This window comes from Balaenoptera physalus (genome assembly GCF_965194825.1).
Source record: "Balaenoptera physalus genome assembly, chromosome: 20".
Lineage (NCBI taxonomy): Eukaryota > Metazoa > Chordata > Mammalia > Artiodactyla > Balaenopteridae > Balaenoptera > Balaenoptera physalus.
Window position 1 is genome coordinate 51086084 of NC_138901.1, and position 17235 is coordinate 51103318.

The following is a 17235-nucleotide window of genomic DNA, read 5'->3' on the forward strand; positions in this document are numbered from 1 at the left end:
CCTCTGTGGCCAGCCCAGCCTGGATTCCTGCCCCGCCCACTGAGAGTGAGGCCCACCGGGCAGCAGTCCCATCACCCCTGACACCCCACCCCAGAGGAGGCTCTTCCTTGTCTGATCTCCCGTCGCCTGACCAATCAGCATCACTCAGCGCGGACGGGGCACCCCCTGCCCCCTGCTGCCCAGTGAGTGTTTCCTGTTTCTGTGCGTCTCTTCCCCCCAGCAGGTTGGCACATTCCAGGAGGGGCCACATCTTGCCTTCTCAGGTTAAAAGTAAATGTTAAATGTTAAAAGTAGCTCTCATTTGTTCATTCGTTTATTCCACAAAAATTCATCATGCCAGATACCAGAAACAGGAAGGTGAACAGAAACAGACGCGGCCTCTGCCCTCTGGTCGTTGACAACCTAGTAGGGGAAGCGACCGTAGTTACACAGCCACACAAGTGAGGGTAAGTCTCAGTGGAGGAGAAGAGGCAAGAGCCTGTTAGGGAAGCTCCAACCGGGTAAGAAGGCAGGGAAGGCTTCCGTGAAGAAGCGGTGCTTTTGCTTTTGCTGAGGTCTGAAGGATGCACAGGCTAATAAGGAGAGCGTGTGATCAGGTACATCCCAGACAGAGAGAGCAGCACGTGCCAAGGTCCAGTGGCAGGAAGAGCAGATTGAGGACCAGGGGCTGAAGTCAGGCCAACACGGCTGGGGCTTGAGATGGAGAACGAGGCAGTAGAGTAGGGGAGAGGGGTGCAAGCTGAGGTCACAAGGAGGTAGGTCTACCCTGAGCAGGCATCATGCATCATGTGGAAGGGTGTGGTCTTCATCCAGAGGGCAACAGGTAGTCTCTGGAGGCTCCTAAGCTGGCAAGGATGGTAGACAGGACGTGATTAGATTTGCATCTTGAAAAGATCACGCTGGCTTCCATGCTGGGAACCAACAGGAGGCTGGCCAAAGTGGGGTGGGGCCATGGTGCAGGCCCCGGAGATGGCAGTATGGGTAGGGAGGGTGTTGGAGGAGAGTGGACAGTTCTAGTGAGATTTAGAGTTCTTGGAGATGGATTATTTGGATGGGCAGGAGGGAGAGTGAAGATCAAGGATGATTCTGGGTTTTTGGCTTATATGACTGATGCGTGTGGCATCCTTCACTGAGACAGCTGTGCAGGACTGTGGTTGCTGCCTGCTCCTTACCGTGTACTGTGCTGAGCACTTTCGTCAATCATCTCCTTTGACCCTCCTAAGTGTGACATGAGCCTGCCTGTTACCACCGTTTTCAGGACAAGAAAATGAAGCTCAGAGAAGGTTAATAACAAGTCCAAGGTTGCATCTAAATGGCAGACTCTGTGCTCCCCTGCCCCAAAGCCTGTGTCCCGTGGGCTACACCCTGAGCCACCCCCTTTCCCCATGCATGTTCTGGGATGGGATGTACATTTGCAAAAGGAATGCAAGGAGCATCTGAGTCAGGCCCAGAAGCTAGACTTGGTTTGGTTTTTTTTGTTTGTTTGTTTGTTTTAATTTTTATTTATTTATTTATTTATTTTTGGCTGTGTTGGGTCTTCGTTTCTGTGCGAGGGCTTTCTCTAGTTGTGGGAAGTGGGGGCCACTCTTCATCATGGTGCGCGGGCCTCTCACTATTGCGGCCTCTCTTGTTGCAGAGCACAGGCTCCAGACGCGCAGGCTCAGTAACTGTGGCACACGGGCCTAGTCGCTCCGCGGCCTGTGGGATCTTCCCAGACCAGGGCTCGAACCCATGTCCCCTGCATTGGCAGGCAGATTCTCAACCACTGCGCCACCAGGGAAGCCCTAGACTTGGTTTGTTTAACGCTCAGACACAGTTTGAGGCTGCAGGAAGCATGAGAGAGCCAAGCCCGGGAAGCCAGTGCTCACTCACCCCGGGCAATTCCTCTCAATGGAAACCCACTTGGCAGGGAAGCTGGTGGCCACCCCCAGGCCCGGCTGTCCTTGACACGACTGTGCAGTGTTCCCTTTGCACTGGGTTGATGTTGTGGCCGGCTCACACTCTCTCTCACTGGCTTTTTAAAATACCACCTGCTTTATTTTCTTTATTGGAACCTGGAACAAAGACCAAGCCCATAAGGGGAAAAGGCTCGTTATTCTCTTCTTGGTCGAGATTTAATAGAACAGCAATTATGTATTATTTGAACTGGGGCATGTTATCTTTTTGCTGGCCCGGATTCCCCAGCTGGAGACGCTGGAGCTTGTAAAGACGGACCAAGAGATGGCTGGGACTGACCGGGGGTTCCACTAGTGATGGCTGGTAGCCTGAAAACAGGGCTGCCCGTGGGCCAAGGAGGGTATGCCCTGTCAAGTCACCCCCAATTCCCTCCAGAACCCCACAGGACAAGGGGAGGAGAGAACATTTGGGACATGCCATCCGTCCCTCCCCCACCAGGACTGGGAGCTGACCCAACAGCCTTTGACCCTGCCTCTGGAAGGCGACTGGTCCACACAGCTCCTGCCCCCAGGTCAGGTGGTTCCGTGTGCTGTGTTCTCTGGGTAGAAGACAGGACACAGCTTTCAAGCACTCTCTCCTAGCTTCTTTCCCTGCCGCCCAACAGCACAGATGATCAGTCAATCAATCAGATGCTATTTATGGAGGGCACGTGCACGCGCATCCTTCACACCCTGCTTAAATGTCACTCCCTCAGGGCAGCCAGACGTGCCCTTTGGCCTGGCAGGCAGGCCGACCTGGGACTGAGCGTTGGGAGCCTCACCGGGCCCCACGCCCCCAACACCGGGCTGTGCTCCACGCAGGTGCTCAGCTCTCCTACGGTCCGGAAGAGGGGGCTTCCCAAATCCTGATTGTCGCTGCCTAACTGTGGGACTGCGGGCAGTCGTCAACATCTCTGAGCCTCATTTTCTTCACCCGTATGACGGACATCATGACACCCACCTCCTTCACGCTCTGTTGCCGGGGTGGCAGGGCCTGGTGCTCCGGAATGGGAGGAACTGGTCTTCTCTCCCGATTCCCGGCAGCGTCGTCTGATTCAGCAGCCTTGGGAGGGGGTCAGGGCACACTGCGCGCTTGGAGGACAAGCTGTCATCGAACCCTACAAGCACGTAGAAAACACAAGAGGAAAATCTCACCTCTCTGAGATGGCTCCACTAATTTTCCCATGTGTACCATCTATACGGGATCATGGGAATGAGCAGGAAAAACAGCCAACTGGCTTCAGCGCCTCCTTCCTCTCTTTACCCCAGGGAGGAGGGGCCCGTGTGTGTTTCTTGAGGCCCATCTTATGGGCTTATGGGGGCCCCTGTCCTAGAGGTGGAAGGGTTGGGGTGAGCATTGGAAGGGGTAGCAAGAGGCAGCTCTAGTGGGGAAGGGAGAGTTTCCAGACTGGTGGCTTGGGGATCCAGGGGGACAGGCTGCTGGCCCTCAGAGAGGCAGCACCCCAGCCTGGCACAGATCCCAAACCCAGGCCTGACACAGAGGTGGCCAGGCCCCTTCCCCCTCCGAGGGACCGTGGGAGCTCAGAGGGAGAGCAGCACAGCAGTGAGCGGTCCGGCAGCACCCAGGGGACCCTTCCCAGACGTGCTGCGCCACCAAAGACCCCAAGCCTGGGACCTTCGCGAGCGCCGAGCCCAGACAGACTGGGATGGACTTCCCTGCCAACCCAGGGGGACAGGAGCTTGGAGCAGATTACAGTTTATTTGGAGAAAGAAAAGAAAAGTGACATTTCTTGTACCTGCGGCTCTGATGGAAGCAAATGCACCCCCCCCACGAATGTGTCATAGCTCCCCTCCTGCCACGAGCTGGTTCCTCACCTCCTGTGGTCCCACTGCCCAATCAGGCGGTGACAACACGCTCTGCAAAGCCAAGTTGGTGACATTTCCCTCTCCGTGGAGAGGTGTGCTCCTTGCTCAGTTGGCAGCCTGCAGAAAAGGCCAAGCTGCAGATGTAGCCTTCCCTCGACAGGAGAGAGAAGGAGAGAGCCCCAAGCCCCGCAGGGACCGGGCGGCTTCCACGCAGCGGCAGAAAGATGGATTGATTAGCTGGTGTGACTGTTCTCTGAGGAGGACACGCTGTCCCTGAAGCAGACTCTGCCTGGGTTAGCCCAGAAGAGGCCTCAGCCCCACCAGGTGCCCCTCTGCCGCCTGGTGCTTTTCATCTGGCTTTTTTCCACCAGGGCTTGTGGCTGTGCATCTCGGGGAAGCAAAATATGTACCGAGAAGTTATATGATCTTCAGCAACTCTGTAGAAGGAGAAGCGCTGCAGAGACTAGGTTCTGGCTGCTTATGTGTCCGGGGACAGTTATATAGCAGCTCTAGAGGCAGACCTGAGTCTGTTACTTACTTGCTGCGTGAACTTGAGCAATTCTCAAACTACTGCCTGTAAAATGGGCCTAATTCTTATATAATAGGGGTCCTGGGATCGTTAAATGAAGGGCCTCGGCATCAAGGAAGTGCCCAAGCGGTCACTGGTATTTCTCACCATATCATAGTCTTACCTTGTCAGGCACACAAGTGAGTTTTTTGCATGGTTATATACAAATGTCTGTTTTCTTTGCTCCATGTTTTTTTTTTTTTTTAATTAATTAATTTATTTGTTCCTGGTCTTACCCTTCCTTTCACTATTCCATGTTCTTTTTTTTTTTTTTTTTTTTTTTTTAATGTTTTCTTTGTTGAATAACATCATTTCCTGCCCACATTTCCAGGGACCGACACAGTCCGCTGTGTTAAGGCCGTATCATATTCAGTTGTGTTTGCCTGGATCGGCCTCTGGCATTGGGCGTTTGGGTTGTTTCCAGTTCCTTGCTATTGAAAATGACGCATCTGTGACTCTCAGCAAGCTTATTTTTTTTGACGTGATCCCAACAGGATGTACTTGTGAGGGTGAATTTCTATCACGGAGATCCTTGGATGGGCACACCTATTGTGCCCCAAAGCCAGCTACGGGTTTTAGATGATGGGTATCCTTTGGGTTATCTCCCCTTGGGGCCTGAAGCAAAAGCCATCCCCTCAGAAGGTGCCAAAGGGCTCCTTGGTTATAGTTTTCCCAGCCCCTCAGCTGAGGAGGAAGGGGCTGAGTGCTTACGTTCCCATGTCCTCTCTCTTGTAGAAAGTCTGCACCAAATGCGGGATCGAGGCCTCCCCCGGCCAGAAGCGGCCCCTGTGGCTGTGTAAGATCTGCAGTGAGCAGAGAGAGGTAGGGTACCCGGGGCAGCGGGGTCTGGGGGGGGCCTGGGTGGGGCCGGGGCGTGCACGAATTCGGGGAAGTTCATGGTTGGTCACGGAGAGGGGCTTCTCAGAAGGCCAAGGAGGGCCTACCAGGGGCTGCCCGGGACGAGAGTGGGGAGGACAGCCGGCTGGCTTGCCTGTTCCCCAGTGCAGAGGGGGCAATGGGCCCTGGTTCTGCTCTGCCTGGGGTCCGTGGTTTCAGTGGGGAGCCCCTCGCACTGAGTGTAGGTTGCAGGTGGCATTTCACGGGCGTCTATTATTATCATAACAGAAATGGCTGCCCCGGGTTGAAGGTTTACTCTGCGCCTGGCACCGTGCTAAGTTCTTTACACGAATGAATTCATTTCATCCTTATGCAACACCCGGGGCCGGTGCTGTTATTATCCCCTTTCAATGATGGGGAAATGGAAACGCAGGAGGTTAAGTATCTTGTGGCCACTGAGCTAGCTAGTGGGTCTGACAGCCGTGGTCTGCTGTGATGACGCCGCCCCCAAAGTCCCTCCTGGTTCTAAGTTTCTATCATTCTGCTTCTGATTCCATTCGAAGGGAAGAAATCAAGGCTCAGCAAGGACTCTGAGGCAGTAACAGATGGGGGGCTCGAACCTACGTCTCCCAACCCCAAACCCAGGGCTTTCCTCACTGTACCAGGATCAGGAGTGGGGCTAAAACAGTGGAGGACACTGTCAGGCAGCTCCTGGGGGAGGTCATGGGCCAGGGATCTCAGGAACAGAAGGAGTCGGGTAGAGGGAAGGTGCCCCAGGTTTTGTAGATGTGGGTTTATTTTTTTTACTTATCTGCTTGGTGATTAATGCGCGCCTTTCATCTGAGGATCCATAAAGTGTCTCGAGTGAGGGAAAACCCTCAGCCGTGATGTCCTTGGATATTGCTGCCCTGCCATTCCAAGCCTCCCATCCTGGAGACCCCGTGGGATACAGTTCCGAGCCTCTCCATCCGTTCTCCATAGCTCCCAACTCTGCTTTCTCGTTTTTTTCTTTACCTTTCCGAGATACTTTCTGGGTAAATTTCTTCAGTACTGCTTTCCAGCTCGCTAAATCCTGGAGACTCTTTGTTGGTTGTCTCTCTCAGCGACAGCTTTCCTCGGGTGTTTTGGAATCGGGGTTTGTCTGCTCATCTTGAGTGGGAGTCCGTCTCTCTCTCTTCCTCTCCTTGCTCATCACCTCCACCCAGCTCTCCTTGCCAAGTGATTTCAAGTTGCCCCCACCCAGGTCCTGGGTCCCCCGGCGCAGGGCCAGCTGTCTTGGGTTAGTGATGAGCTGCGTGTTCACAGCGATAATGGGATTATTCCTGGAGCCAATCGTCAAAGCCATAGGCAGTCTGGCCAGGCCCTGGCTACGTGTCTGCTTCTTCCAGCTTCTCTCACTGTTCACATTCACAGATAAGCTTTAGTCTTGGGACGGTGGTGAGGTGGTATCTCTGCTTTTTTCAACTTCCTCTCTCAGATGGAAAATGCTTTCACCAGCCCCCATTTCAGGGACTGGTCCCCCACCTCCCATGGGAGACTTTTAGTCCCTGTACCCCTAGAAAACCAATCTTCCAGCTCCCTCCACCTGCTTCTGGGTTCTGAGTCAGTAGGCTGTGCCTTCAGCTCCTCAAAATAGTAAATATTTGGAGCTTCTGATCCATCGAGATATATATCTTACTTCTGAGCACAGTTGAGCTTCCTTGTTGGAATCTTTTCATGTATCACTGCCGTGCCTTTGGAACAGGGAAGATAGTAGGCAGGGCCTCCAAGCGTGAACTAACATTCTAGTCTGTCTTGCCCAGAAGTCCCTGATTTCTCATCCTGAAATGGAGACGATAATACCTATTTCATGGAGATACTGTGAAAATTCAGCAACATCATTACAGTAGACAAAGTGTACAGAATGTCCAGCCTAGAATAGGCACTCCATCAATATTAGAAGCCTACCTCTCTTACCCAGCTGGAAATTCCCCCTCTGAACTTGAGGTCCTTCTGGGCTTCAAGGGGTCCCTTTTAAGATGCAGGCATCCACGAGAGAGGAAAATTCCCTAAAATACTATCTTGTAGGAGATTCCTGAGCAGGATGACAAGACGCGGCTGAGCTGTGGGGAGGACAGAGATGAAGGAATTGTCAAGGAAAAGGAGGGGGATGAGAGGAAAGACAAATTTAGCAAATGTAATAACTTAGTGGAGGGCTTGGGTGGGGGTCAGCTGCCCCCGTCCAGCCCCACCATGAGTTACCCTCACGCTCATTAACAGTCCTGAGCTACCGCAGGCAGCGTCCACCACCAGCCCGTCCTAATCTCCGAGCGCTCCAATGCCCAGAGAAGTCTGAAATAGCTTAGGATGAATTTTCTTATCTTTCCTAAAGTAAAGAATATGAAGCTGTGCACTATGCTATCAGTTTGTCCTTGAGTTTCTAGAGGCTGATAAAACTGAGCAAGATCAAGGATGCTGTATTCCTTTTCTGCAGGACCAGGCAGACTGTGGACGTTTAGGAGGCGTGGACGGGCCCTGAAAGTATGTGTGTCTGTCCGGGTGCCTGTGGATACCATACCCAAGCACTGCATTTTCCTGCCTGCTTTTGGGGTGGGAGAGTGCCAGGGAAATTGGTTTCCTAATGCCTTTTTTTTTTTTCCGTAGAAAAATATCTAATCGCAACAAAGAGATAGCTAAATAGAAAGAGCATTTGAAATGTCATTTTAAGTGCCACATAGAGCTGGTTCTGAGTCTGTGATAAAACTGTGGAGTTCTGTCGTGCAGCAAAAACCATGTCCTGATGGAAGATCTTGCCTTTTCTGATGGAAACTCTCATATTACTGTGCCCAAACACCCTTATCATCTTTTTCCATTTGACTCTTCTCTGCTGTCATCTTTGGCTGTAATTATAAGTATTTTTTTCTGGAGTGAGTCGAATGTTGGTTACATGTCCCTGGGACCATCAGGTTGGCATTGCTGCCTGTTGTGTGCACTTCAGTGATGCAGTGGTGTCAGCTTCAGCCCCTCTGCTCTTGAGGAGCTTACAGTCTCACGCATTTATTTGTTCAGGCATTCAATGCTTATTTATTGGGCATCTTCTGTGCACCAGGCAAAAGAACTCTTCTCATGGGAGATGGAGACTACATACGCAATAAAGTAAGTTCTGCCATGTCACAGATGGTGAAAAAGTACTTGGTAAAGGGGACGGGGTGATGGGAACATAGGGGTAGCTGCTATTTTATACAGGGGTCAGGAAAGGGCTCACTGATAAAATGTCATTTGAGCTGAGGTGTGGAACACACTATGTGGCTGTGTGGACAGAAAGCATTCCAAGTAAAGGGCACTGCAAGTGCAAAGGCCCTGAGGCAGGTATGTCCTTAGTAGGTTTGAGGAACAGCAAGGACAACAGTGTGACTGGAGCAAAGTCAGGTTCAGGAGAGGAGGTCAGAGACGTGGCAGGGGGTCAGACCATGTTGGTCCTTGTAGATCCTTGGAAGGACTTTGGCTTTTACTCTGAGTGAAATGGGGAGCCCTCGAAGGTCTGAAGTAGAGGAGAGGCGTGACCTGAATCCTCCCCCAATTTTTAAAGGATACTCTGGCTACTGTGTTGAGTATAAATTATAGACTATAATGTCAGAGTTAGTACCATGATATTTCATCTTTCTTATTTAATATTACCCCAGATATTTAAGTTCTTGACTGTTGTTACCCTTAGAAGTTTTCATATTTTAAATATTTTATACATTTTACTCTTTTCTGATTATAAAATTAATACGGATCATTGACATTCACAATGTATAGAAAGCATAAAGAAATATACACCCTCCCAAAATCCATGATCTTACCATCCAGAGACAATCACTGTTAACATTTTGGCATAATTACTTCCTATCTTTTTTCTGTGTCTTTTTTCTTTATATTGTTGAATCTCTGTTTTAAAATTAACATTTTATCGTAAGCAGTTCTCAGTGTAATCAATAACTCTTTGTAAACATTCTGTCATATGGATATTCTGCTAATTTAAGCCATCTGAGTTATTTCCTTTTTTCCTTCTCGTTGCTAATTGCTTTATATATCTGTGTACATAGCTCTTTGCCTACATTTGAGATTATGTCCTCAGAATGGTTACTTAGAAGGGAAAAATAAACATCAGTGTTTATAGTCCCTCTTTTCCTATAGACCCTTGAGTTATTGCTTTTGACTTATAATTAGCTGGCTATGTGATCTTAAATAATGACATGTGGACAGTGTATTTTCTGAGTCTTTTGCTATCTGGTAACAGCTGTTGCCTTTATACAAAAAAGACAGTGACTTGACTGATAATGCAATTGATCATAATCTTTCCCACTCAGAATTCTGTGAGTTTGGCTTCTGTTGTCTAACCAACCACATGTGAAAAGAACCACCATGAGGGAGAGTAGGCAAATGTAACGACTAGGAGAATCAGTGCCCAGAGAACTAGAGATAATAGTGAAACTGTGAAAGAAATATAAATAAGGTTCTTTTTTTGGCCTCACTGCACGGCATGTGGGATCTTAGCTCCCCGACCAGGGATCGAGCCCGTGCCCCCTGCAGTGGAAGCATGGAGTCCTAACCACTGGACTGCCAGGAAAGTCCAAATAAGTTTTTAAATTAAGTAAAAGAGATAAGAGAAGCAACAGAAGCCAAACTGAACAAATAGGACATTTGAAAAAAGAATGAGCAAATTTGAAAAAGAACCAAATGAACCATTTTCATTTCTAAAAATGAAAAATGTTATTAAGGAATTCACAAACTCAATCAAATGATACTTCAGTAATTTTTTAGAGCAGTAAACCTTGTCATTAACAGACACAGATGTTTCCTTATCATTTGTTTCTTATTCATTGTTTTTTATTTTTGATCCCTGGTTGGCACTCCCAACAGCTTGGCGTCCCTGGCCCCTGATATCCGCTGTACTGACTGCCATGAATATGATGTTTTTGTGACCACACGAAACTACAGTCTTTACCTAATTAAACCAGCTGCTTATATAAGTGTTCAGCCTCCCAGCTCCCTGTCCCACCTCACTTCTATTCCCTCTGTGGATGGGCACGTTCTTTGGTCACTTTCCTGGTTTCCTTGTCAGCAAATTAATAAACTCTGATATAAGTTCAAGATTTAAAGACACAGAAAAGGGAATAAGGGACTTCCCTGACAATCCAGTGGTTAAGACTTCGCCTTCCAATACAGGGGGTGCAGGTTCAATCCCACATGCCTCATGGCCAAAAAACCAAAACATAAAACAGAAGCAATATTGTAACAAATTCAATAAAAGACTTTAAAAATGATCCACATCAAAAAAAAAAAATCTAAAAAAAAAAAGAGAAGGGAATGAGACATCCCTCAGTGGACTGGTTAAATAGCACATCAGGCACACCTGCAGAAGCCCAGGGAAGGACCTTGTGAACCAGAAGACAGTTTCCAGGATGCGGTGTAGGCAACAAGCAGATGTAGCCCGTGAAGTCAAAACTGAGAACAGGAGAAGGCAGCCTGACAAGATCTGATGCTCAGCATAAAGTAGTTCTGAAGGCAAGAACGGAGACGTGGGGGAGAAGTCTGAAGCCAGGCGTATGCTTTTATTCCCTTTTAAATAACCTGGTAGTATTATTTATGCCTGTATTTGGAAGTTAATAATTTTATCTGGATATGCCTAGGTCATTTTCACTGATTTTTGTCTAGGACAAACATATTTGGATCTTCCATTCAGAAAAGCTTTTCAATTATGTTTTTGCTTATTGCTTTGTTCCTGAACTAGTCTGGTCTCTTCTTGGGAGTACTTATAATTTGAAGAGTGCATTTCCATTCTCTGCCTTGTGTATTTATCATCTTCTACCAAGTCATTTTCAAGTTCTTTTCGTTTTTCCCTCCATTCCGAAAAATCTTAAAACTTTTCTTCCATGTCACTGATTCCTTTTTTTTTTTTTTTTTTTGGTCTGACTTTGGTGGTTTCCTGTGTTTGGTCTTGGTGGTTGCACATGTGCCTTTATCCCTCTCCTGATGCTGTGAGAGCTGCAGGCCCAGGGTTTACCAGAAGCAGCTCAAGCACTGCTCACAGCCCCTTTCCTTTGTCTGGGATTCTGCTCCACGGAGGAGGTACCTTGATTCTCCTGGGACCTGGCCCTCTGGCCATCAGAACTAGGGAGGACTTGGAAATCTGTAGCCCCTAGTTTGGCTCTCCCCCCTCTCCCCACTCTCCCACGATTGAGCTTTACTTAAGAAAACACACCTTCCCAGATGCGGTTCACTGCTGCCAGCTCCTTCCCACTGCTGCCGGTTGTTTGCTGGAAGTCTATCTCCCATCCATAAAGACGGAATTAGAGGAGGGAAGACAGCCCCTGAGCAGCACCAGAAACCCGTAGTCATGCCACGCCAGGAAGGCTGCCCAGGGGCAGCCCCAATCCTGCACCCTGATCCCTGCTAGGCAGGCAAGGGTGGGTGGGCCAGTGACACCCGTTTCATCCATCCCACTCGCCTGTCTTCAGAGAGGAGACTGACTGTAGGTGAAATGTCAGATCCCTCCTGTGCTGGTGTTCGCGTGCCCTTTATTCACGAGCTTTCTTGGGTGTGTTAGTGCGAGCTTGGGAAGGACCTCATCAGGGGCTTCTAAACACATGACGTTGCAAGCCAGAAATTCACGTCATTGATTGTTTAGCCTTTAATCCGATTCATTTAAAAAAAAAAAGAGTGACTCACTCAAAGTCATACTGTAATCAGGGGGAAAGTTAATTGGAATCCAGATTCCCCAGGATTCTAGAAACCATTCCTGCAGCCTCTAAAATGTACCTGTGGAGTAGGAAGGCTTCTTTAAGGATGCAGGCATTCTCTGAGGGGGATGAGCTAGAAAGGGGAGAAGGCCAATTTGTAAGTAATTGGAAGCTGATTAATACAATTAGAGCACTCTTCTCCGCTCAGCGTCCGCTGTGCCTTCCCTGTTTCACTCCGCATCCTGATTATAACTCAGTAGAGGCTGGGCTGCACCAACACTGACTGTGTCTCCTGCAGGGCTTTTCATATGGAAGGTGTTCGGGAAAGGTTTGCTGATTGAAACAGACATTTGCGAAAGAGGAAAGCAGGTTCCTTGTTTAGATCACTTTAGAACCTTTTCCCAGCAGGGGGCTTTTGATTTCCCTGCAGTCTTATCACAGATGGCCCTGGCTGGGGTCCCGCGGTGCCCATCGATGCTAGGTCTGTATTCCTGCTTCCGGCCCCTCTCTCCTTGTGGCTTGTTGATTGACTGAAAGGGGCACTTGTGGAGTAGGAAAGTGGCTTCACATGGCGGTTTTTAAATCATCTCAACCCCCCACCCCCAGGCTGAAGGGTAACCAGTAGCCCAGTTAGGGCCCCCGGGGAGGGTCCGCCTTGGCACAAGCCCGCAGGAGGCTGGGAGAATCAGGGGCTCCCTCGCTCCCAGCTGGAGCCCCTGGGAAGCAGCCATGCCAGCCGAGCCCAGCAGCCTCGTGGCACTTGGCTCCCAGGAGGGCAGCCCGTGCTCACCGCAAGCTGCCATCTGCTTCCCCACTCTGGTTCTCTTCTGGCCCTGCTGTTACTTGCAGTTTGGATTTTTGCTGCAAACAGCTTTGACAGAGGGTCGCCTCCGGAGGCCCGGGAGTGCGCGCAGGAGTGGGAGGCTGGCACGCGGGCGGCTGCCTGAGCGCTCCGCCATCTGTGTCTGGCTCGCTCTGGGCTGCTGCCACTGCGGCCCCAGGGGACCCGGATGGTCACACTTCCTCAGTGTGTTGGCCATCGCCCACGTGCCCTGCTCTGCCAAGTGGAGCAGCTATCAACGCAGGCTCCTGGCCTCCCACACAGGCGGAAGCAACAGGAGGAGGAGGGTCCTGGGGCCCAGCAGCCCCCCTTCCTCCTGTGGGGAGGCACAGTGGTCTCCCACCCCTCCCTGCCCCTTATTTGGGGTGCCTACCTGAGCCTGTGTCCATGCGCTGGAGAAAGAACTTTCCTCTCTGAGGTGCTGCCTGATCCAAGAGGGAACTGACTTTCTCACCGCTGCACTCCAGTCCGCTGAGCCTGGTGTCCTAGCTGGGGAGTCCAGTCTGGCTCTGAGTCACAGGCATTAACTCAGCGCCCACTGTGGGCCAGTCAGTATCTCGCTTCATCCTCACTGGAGCCCAGTGAGGTATTCACTCTTGTCCTCATGTCACTTGCCCAAAGACACCAGGTAGTAATTGATGGAGCAGAGGTTGAAGCCAGGTGTGTCTGCTTCCAAAACTCCTTCTGACAACTCTACTGTCTCTTCATGCATTCATTCATTTATTCATTCATTCATATAATAGTCATTGAGTATTTACTATGTGCTGGGCACTGTCTTAGGCCCTTGGAAAATAGTGATGAATGAATCAGCCAAATATCTCTGCCTTGAGTTTACATTTTAGCAGGGACCAGGGGAGGAGAGGAGGAACAGACAATAAACATAACTGTTGCAGGAAGGGGGACCCCTTCCAGGGCCCAAGAGTGGGCTCTTGTCTAACACTTGGAAATGAATTGTCCAAGGAGACACACGTGCTGACAAAGCAAGAGACTTAATTGGGAAGGGGCGCACGGGCAGAGAGCAGGAGGGTAAGGGAACCCAGGAGAACTGCTCTGCCATGTGGCTCGCAGACTCGGGTTTTATGGTAATGGGGTTAGTTTCCGGGTTGTCTCTGGCCACTCATTCTGACTCAGGGTCTTTCCTGGTGGCGCTCGCATCACTCAGCCAAGATGGATTCCAGCGAGAAGGATTCTGGGAGGTTGGTAGGACATATGGGCTGGTGTCTCCTCTCTCCTTTTGACCTTTCCTGAATTCTTCCGGTTGGTGGTAGCTTGTTAGTTCCCCGTTCCTTATCAGGACCTCCTGTTGTTAAGATAAATTATGCAAATGGCTACTATCTTGCCTGGCCAGTGTGGGCAGTTTCAGTCAGTGGTTCCCCTAACATAACCAAACTTAATAAATGAGCAAATTATACAGTATATTAGATGTTGCACGGGAAGAAGAGAGTAGAACAGAGCAAAGAGATCAGGAGTGTGGGGTGCAGGGTGGGGAGGGAGGTAGCCATGTTGAAAGTAGACCAGCCGCCATGTCACACCCATTAGGATGGCTAATATTTAAAAAGCAGAAAATAGCAAGTGTTGGTGAGGATGTGGAGAAATTTGAACCCTTGTGCGTTGATGGTGGGAAAGTACAATAGCGCAGCCTATGGAACACAGTATGACAGCTCCTCAAAAAATTAATGATCTAGCAATTCTACTTCTGGGTATATACAGTGTTCCTTACAGCATTGTTCACAACAGCCGAAAGGCGGGAGCAACCCAAGCATCTACCATTGGATGAATGGATAAACAAAATGTGGTGTATGCCTGTTATTATTCATATTATTCAGCCTTAAAAAGGAATGGAATTCTGACACATGCTACAACATGGAAGAACCTTGAGGATATTATGCTAAGTGAAATAAGCTAGGCACAAAAGGACACATATTGTAGGATTTCCTTTTTTTTTTTTAATATTTATTTATTTGTTTTGGCTGCACCAGGTCTTAGTTGCGGCACGTGTGTTCTTCATTGCGGCATGTTTTAGTTGCAGCATGCGGGATCTAGTTCCTGACCAGGGATCGAACCCGGGCCCCCTGCATTGGGAGTGCAGAGTCTTACCCACTGGGCCACCAGGGAAGTCCCCAGGATTTCCATTTATATGAGGTCCATAGAATAGTCAGATTCATAGAGACAGAAGGTAGAAGGGTGGTTGCCAGGGGCTGAGGGTGGGAGAATGAGAAATTATTGTTTAACGGGCACAGAGTTTCAGTATGGGAAGATGAAAAAGGTCTGGAGACGGATGGTGGGGACAGTAGCACAGCAGTGTGGATGCACTTGATGCCCCTGGACTGTACACCTGAAAATGGTTAGAAAGGTAAATTTTATGTTATGTACATTTTACCACAGTTATAAAAAAGGGTGTGGGTGGAGACTGGCCAGGGTAGGCCTCTTGGAGGAGGTGAGATGTGAGCAAAGACTTGAAGGAGGTGTAGCGGGGAGGCCAGTGGCTCTCTGGGAAGGAGCAGCCCAGGATGGGGCCACACCCAGTGCCCTGTGTTCACAGAACAGCACGGAACCAGTGAGACTCCCCTCCTTCCACGTGAGGTGGTCCTGGGTTCCCCCAAGGCAGGTGGAGGAGGAGTTGGTCCCCGGAGGCTCTTTGGCCACGGGGAGTCGATGTGCTCCAATAGTAAGCCCTTGGCCCACCAGGAACAGGGCCCACAGGTCCTAGCATGTGCTCCCCTTGACCAGGCTTGAGAATAACAAGGTGTGGACCAGCTTCACTGACCCTGTGATCAGTTGGTGTGACACCATCCTGACACCACAGCCCGCTTACCCCCCCTCTCCCCCCCTGTTGGGCCTGCACAACCTGGCTTTCCCTGCTATGATACCCTCTTCTACATGGCCCTGGGGAGGCAGACGAAAAGCTAGGGAGAAAGCATCTGAATGTGGTCCTTTTCTTGCGTTAATTGGAATAAAAATTTGGATAATCAGCTTTTCCTGCACGTTTTCCAGATGCCAGATGACATTGGCTGGCACGATTGTTCCCCTTCCACTAGCCAGCTGTCTGGCAGATGGGGACTAGGGAGCAGAGTGAGACTCCATCCGTTAGGAGCTATTTATTAAGCTCCTAGGTGGTGCCCAGCCCTGGAAATACACAACCATCCCCTCTCCTAAGGAGATAACTCAAGACACGTGTCCTCCTGCTATGCCAGAAAATCCTTCCGTGAAAAAAGGAAGAAGAAGAGAACCAGCCTTTATTGGGGTCCTTGTCTGGGCCAGATGTGGGGCCCTGTGTCCCCACTCCTCCCACCGAACGGAAGCTCTGGGACCTTAAGTGACAGGTCCAAGGTGACACAGCAGGACGTGCAGAACCTGGGCTGTCTAAAAGGCTACTGCCACTAGACCAGCTGCCTCCTGATTTCTACCAAGCTGGCAACCACTGCCTTCAAGAATCAGCCTTCCTATTCCAGGATGGCCCACAGGCTGGAGGAACACGGGAGGTTTCACCCTCAGTGGCCAACGTAGTGATCCCCGACTGTCTGGGGGACCCCTGGGTCCCTGCCCCGCTTCTCCTTGCCCTGATTTTGTAAGTTATTACATCCCAACCCAGGCTAACGCACCCACAGCTGAAGCCCAGCCTGGCCCTGAGTGTTATCTAACTACTTATATCCCTGAACCTGGTTTTGGGTCCCAGCACCTGATTGTCCTCTTGACCCTTGAACTTTGCCTGCTGCTCCCCGCCCTGCGTCAACCCAAGGGTCATTGTCATAGCCCTGCTCCTGATGCTTCCTGTTTGCAAACTAAATGAGAGGGCCATTCAGTAGGCATCCCGGCTGGTTTGTCTCCACGTTGCACTTGGCACCTCCTGAGTGTCGTCTGTGTATGACGTTCAGCCTCACACGCTACTCCTAGCTGTACAGCCTGGAGAAACTCTCACACGTGCTTCCCGGGAAACATGACCGAGAACGCACGTAGCAGCATTTGTTGTAACAACAAAAAACTGGGAACCACCCAAATGACCTTTCATGGTGGAATAGACAGGTAAATTTCAACGGATGAATTAAAAACCCAGTGAGCAAAAGGGCAAAAAAGCAAGTCACTAAAGAATACACAGTGATTCAAAAATGCGATGTTCAAAAACAGGTAATAGTAAATGTTTTACTTAGAAATATACATAGAAGCAGTTTTTAAAAATAGAAAGAAAAGCAAAGGATTGCTTCACAGAAGATTCCAGATGGTGGTTACTTTTGGAAGGAAGACAGGGAGGGCCAACGGGGCCTTCTCAGATCTGGTCATATTTAATTTCTTTTTTTTTTTTTTTAATTTATTTATTTTTATTTTTTTGGCTGTGTTGGGTCTTCGTTGCTGCGTGAGGGCTTTCTCTAGTTGCGGGGAGCAGGGGCTACTCTTTGTTGCGATGCACTGGCTTCTCATTGTGGTGGCTTCTCTTGTTGCAGAGCATGGGCTCTAGGTGCACGGGCTTCAGTAGTTTTGGCGTGTGGGCTCAGTAGTTGTGGCTCGCGGGCCCTAGAGCACAGGTTC

The 17235-nt window shown here is 49.9% G+C and overlaps 1 protein-coding gene across 1 annotated transcript in view; it reads left to right on the forward strand.

Annotated features, from left to right (window-relative positions):
- RPH3AL (rabphilin 3A like (without C2 domains)) overlaps nucleotides 1-17235 on the forward strand; it is a 118162-nt gene that overhangs the window by 57648 nt on the left and 43279 nt on the right. Inside the window, 1 exon segment of the mRNA XM_082443591.1 lies at nucleotides 5065-5151. Within this exon segment, the coding sequence (XP_082299717.1) occupies nucleotides 5065-5151 (87 nt within the window).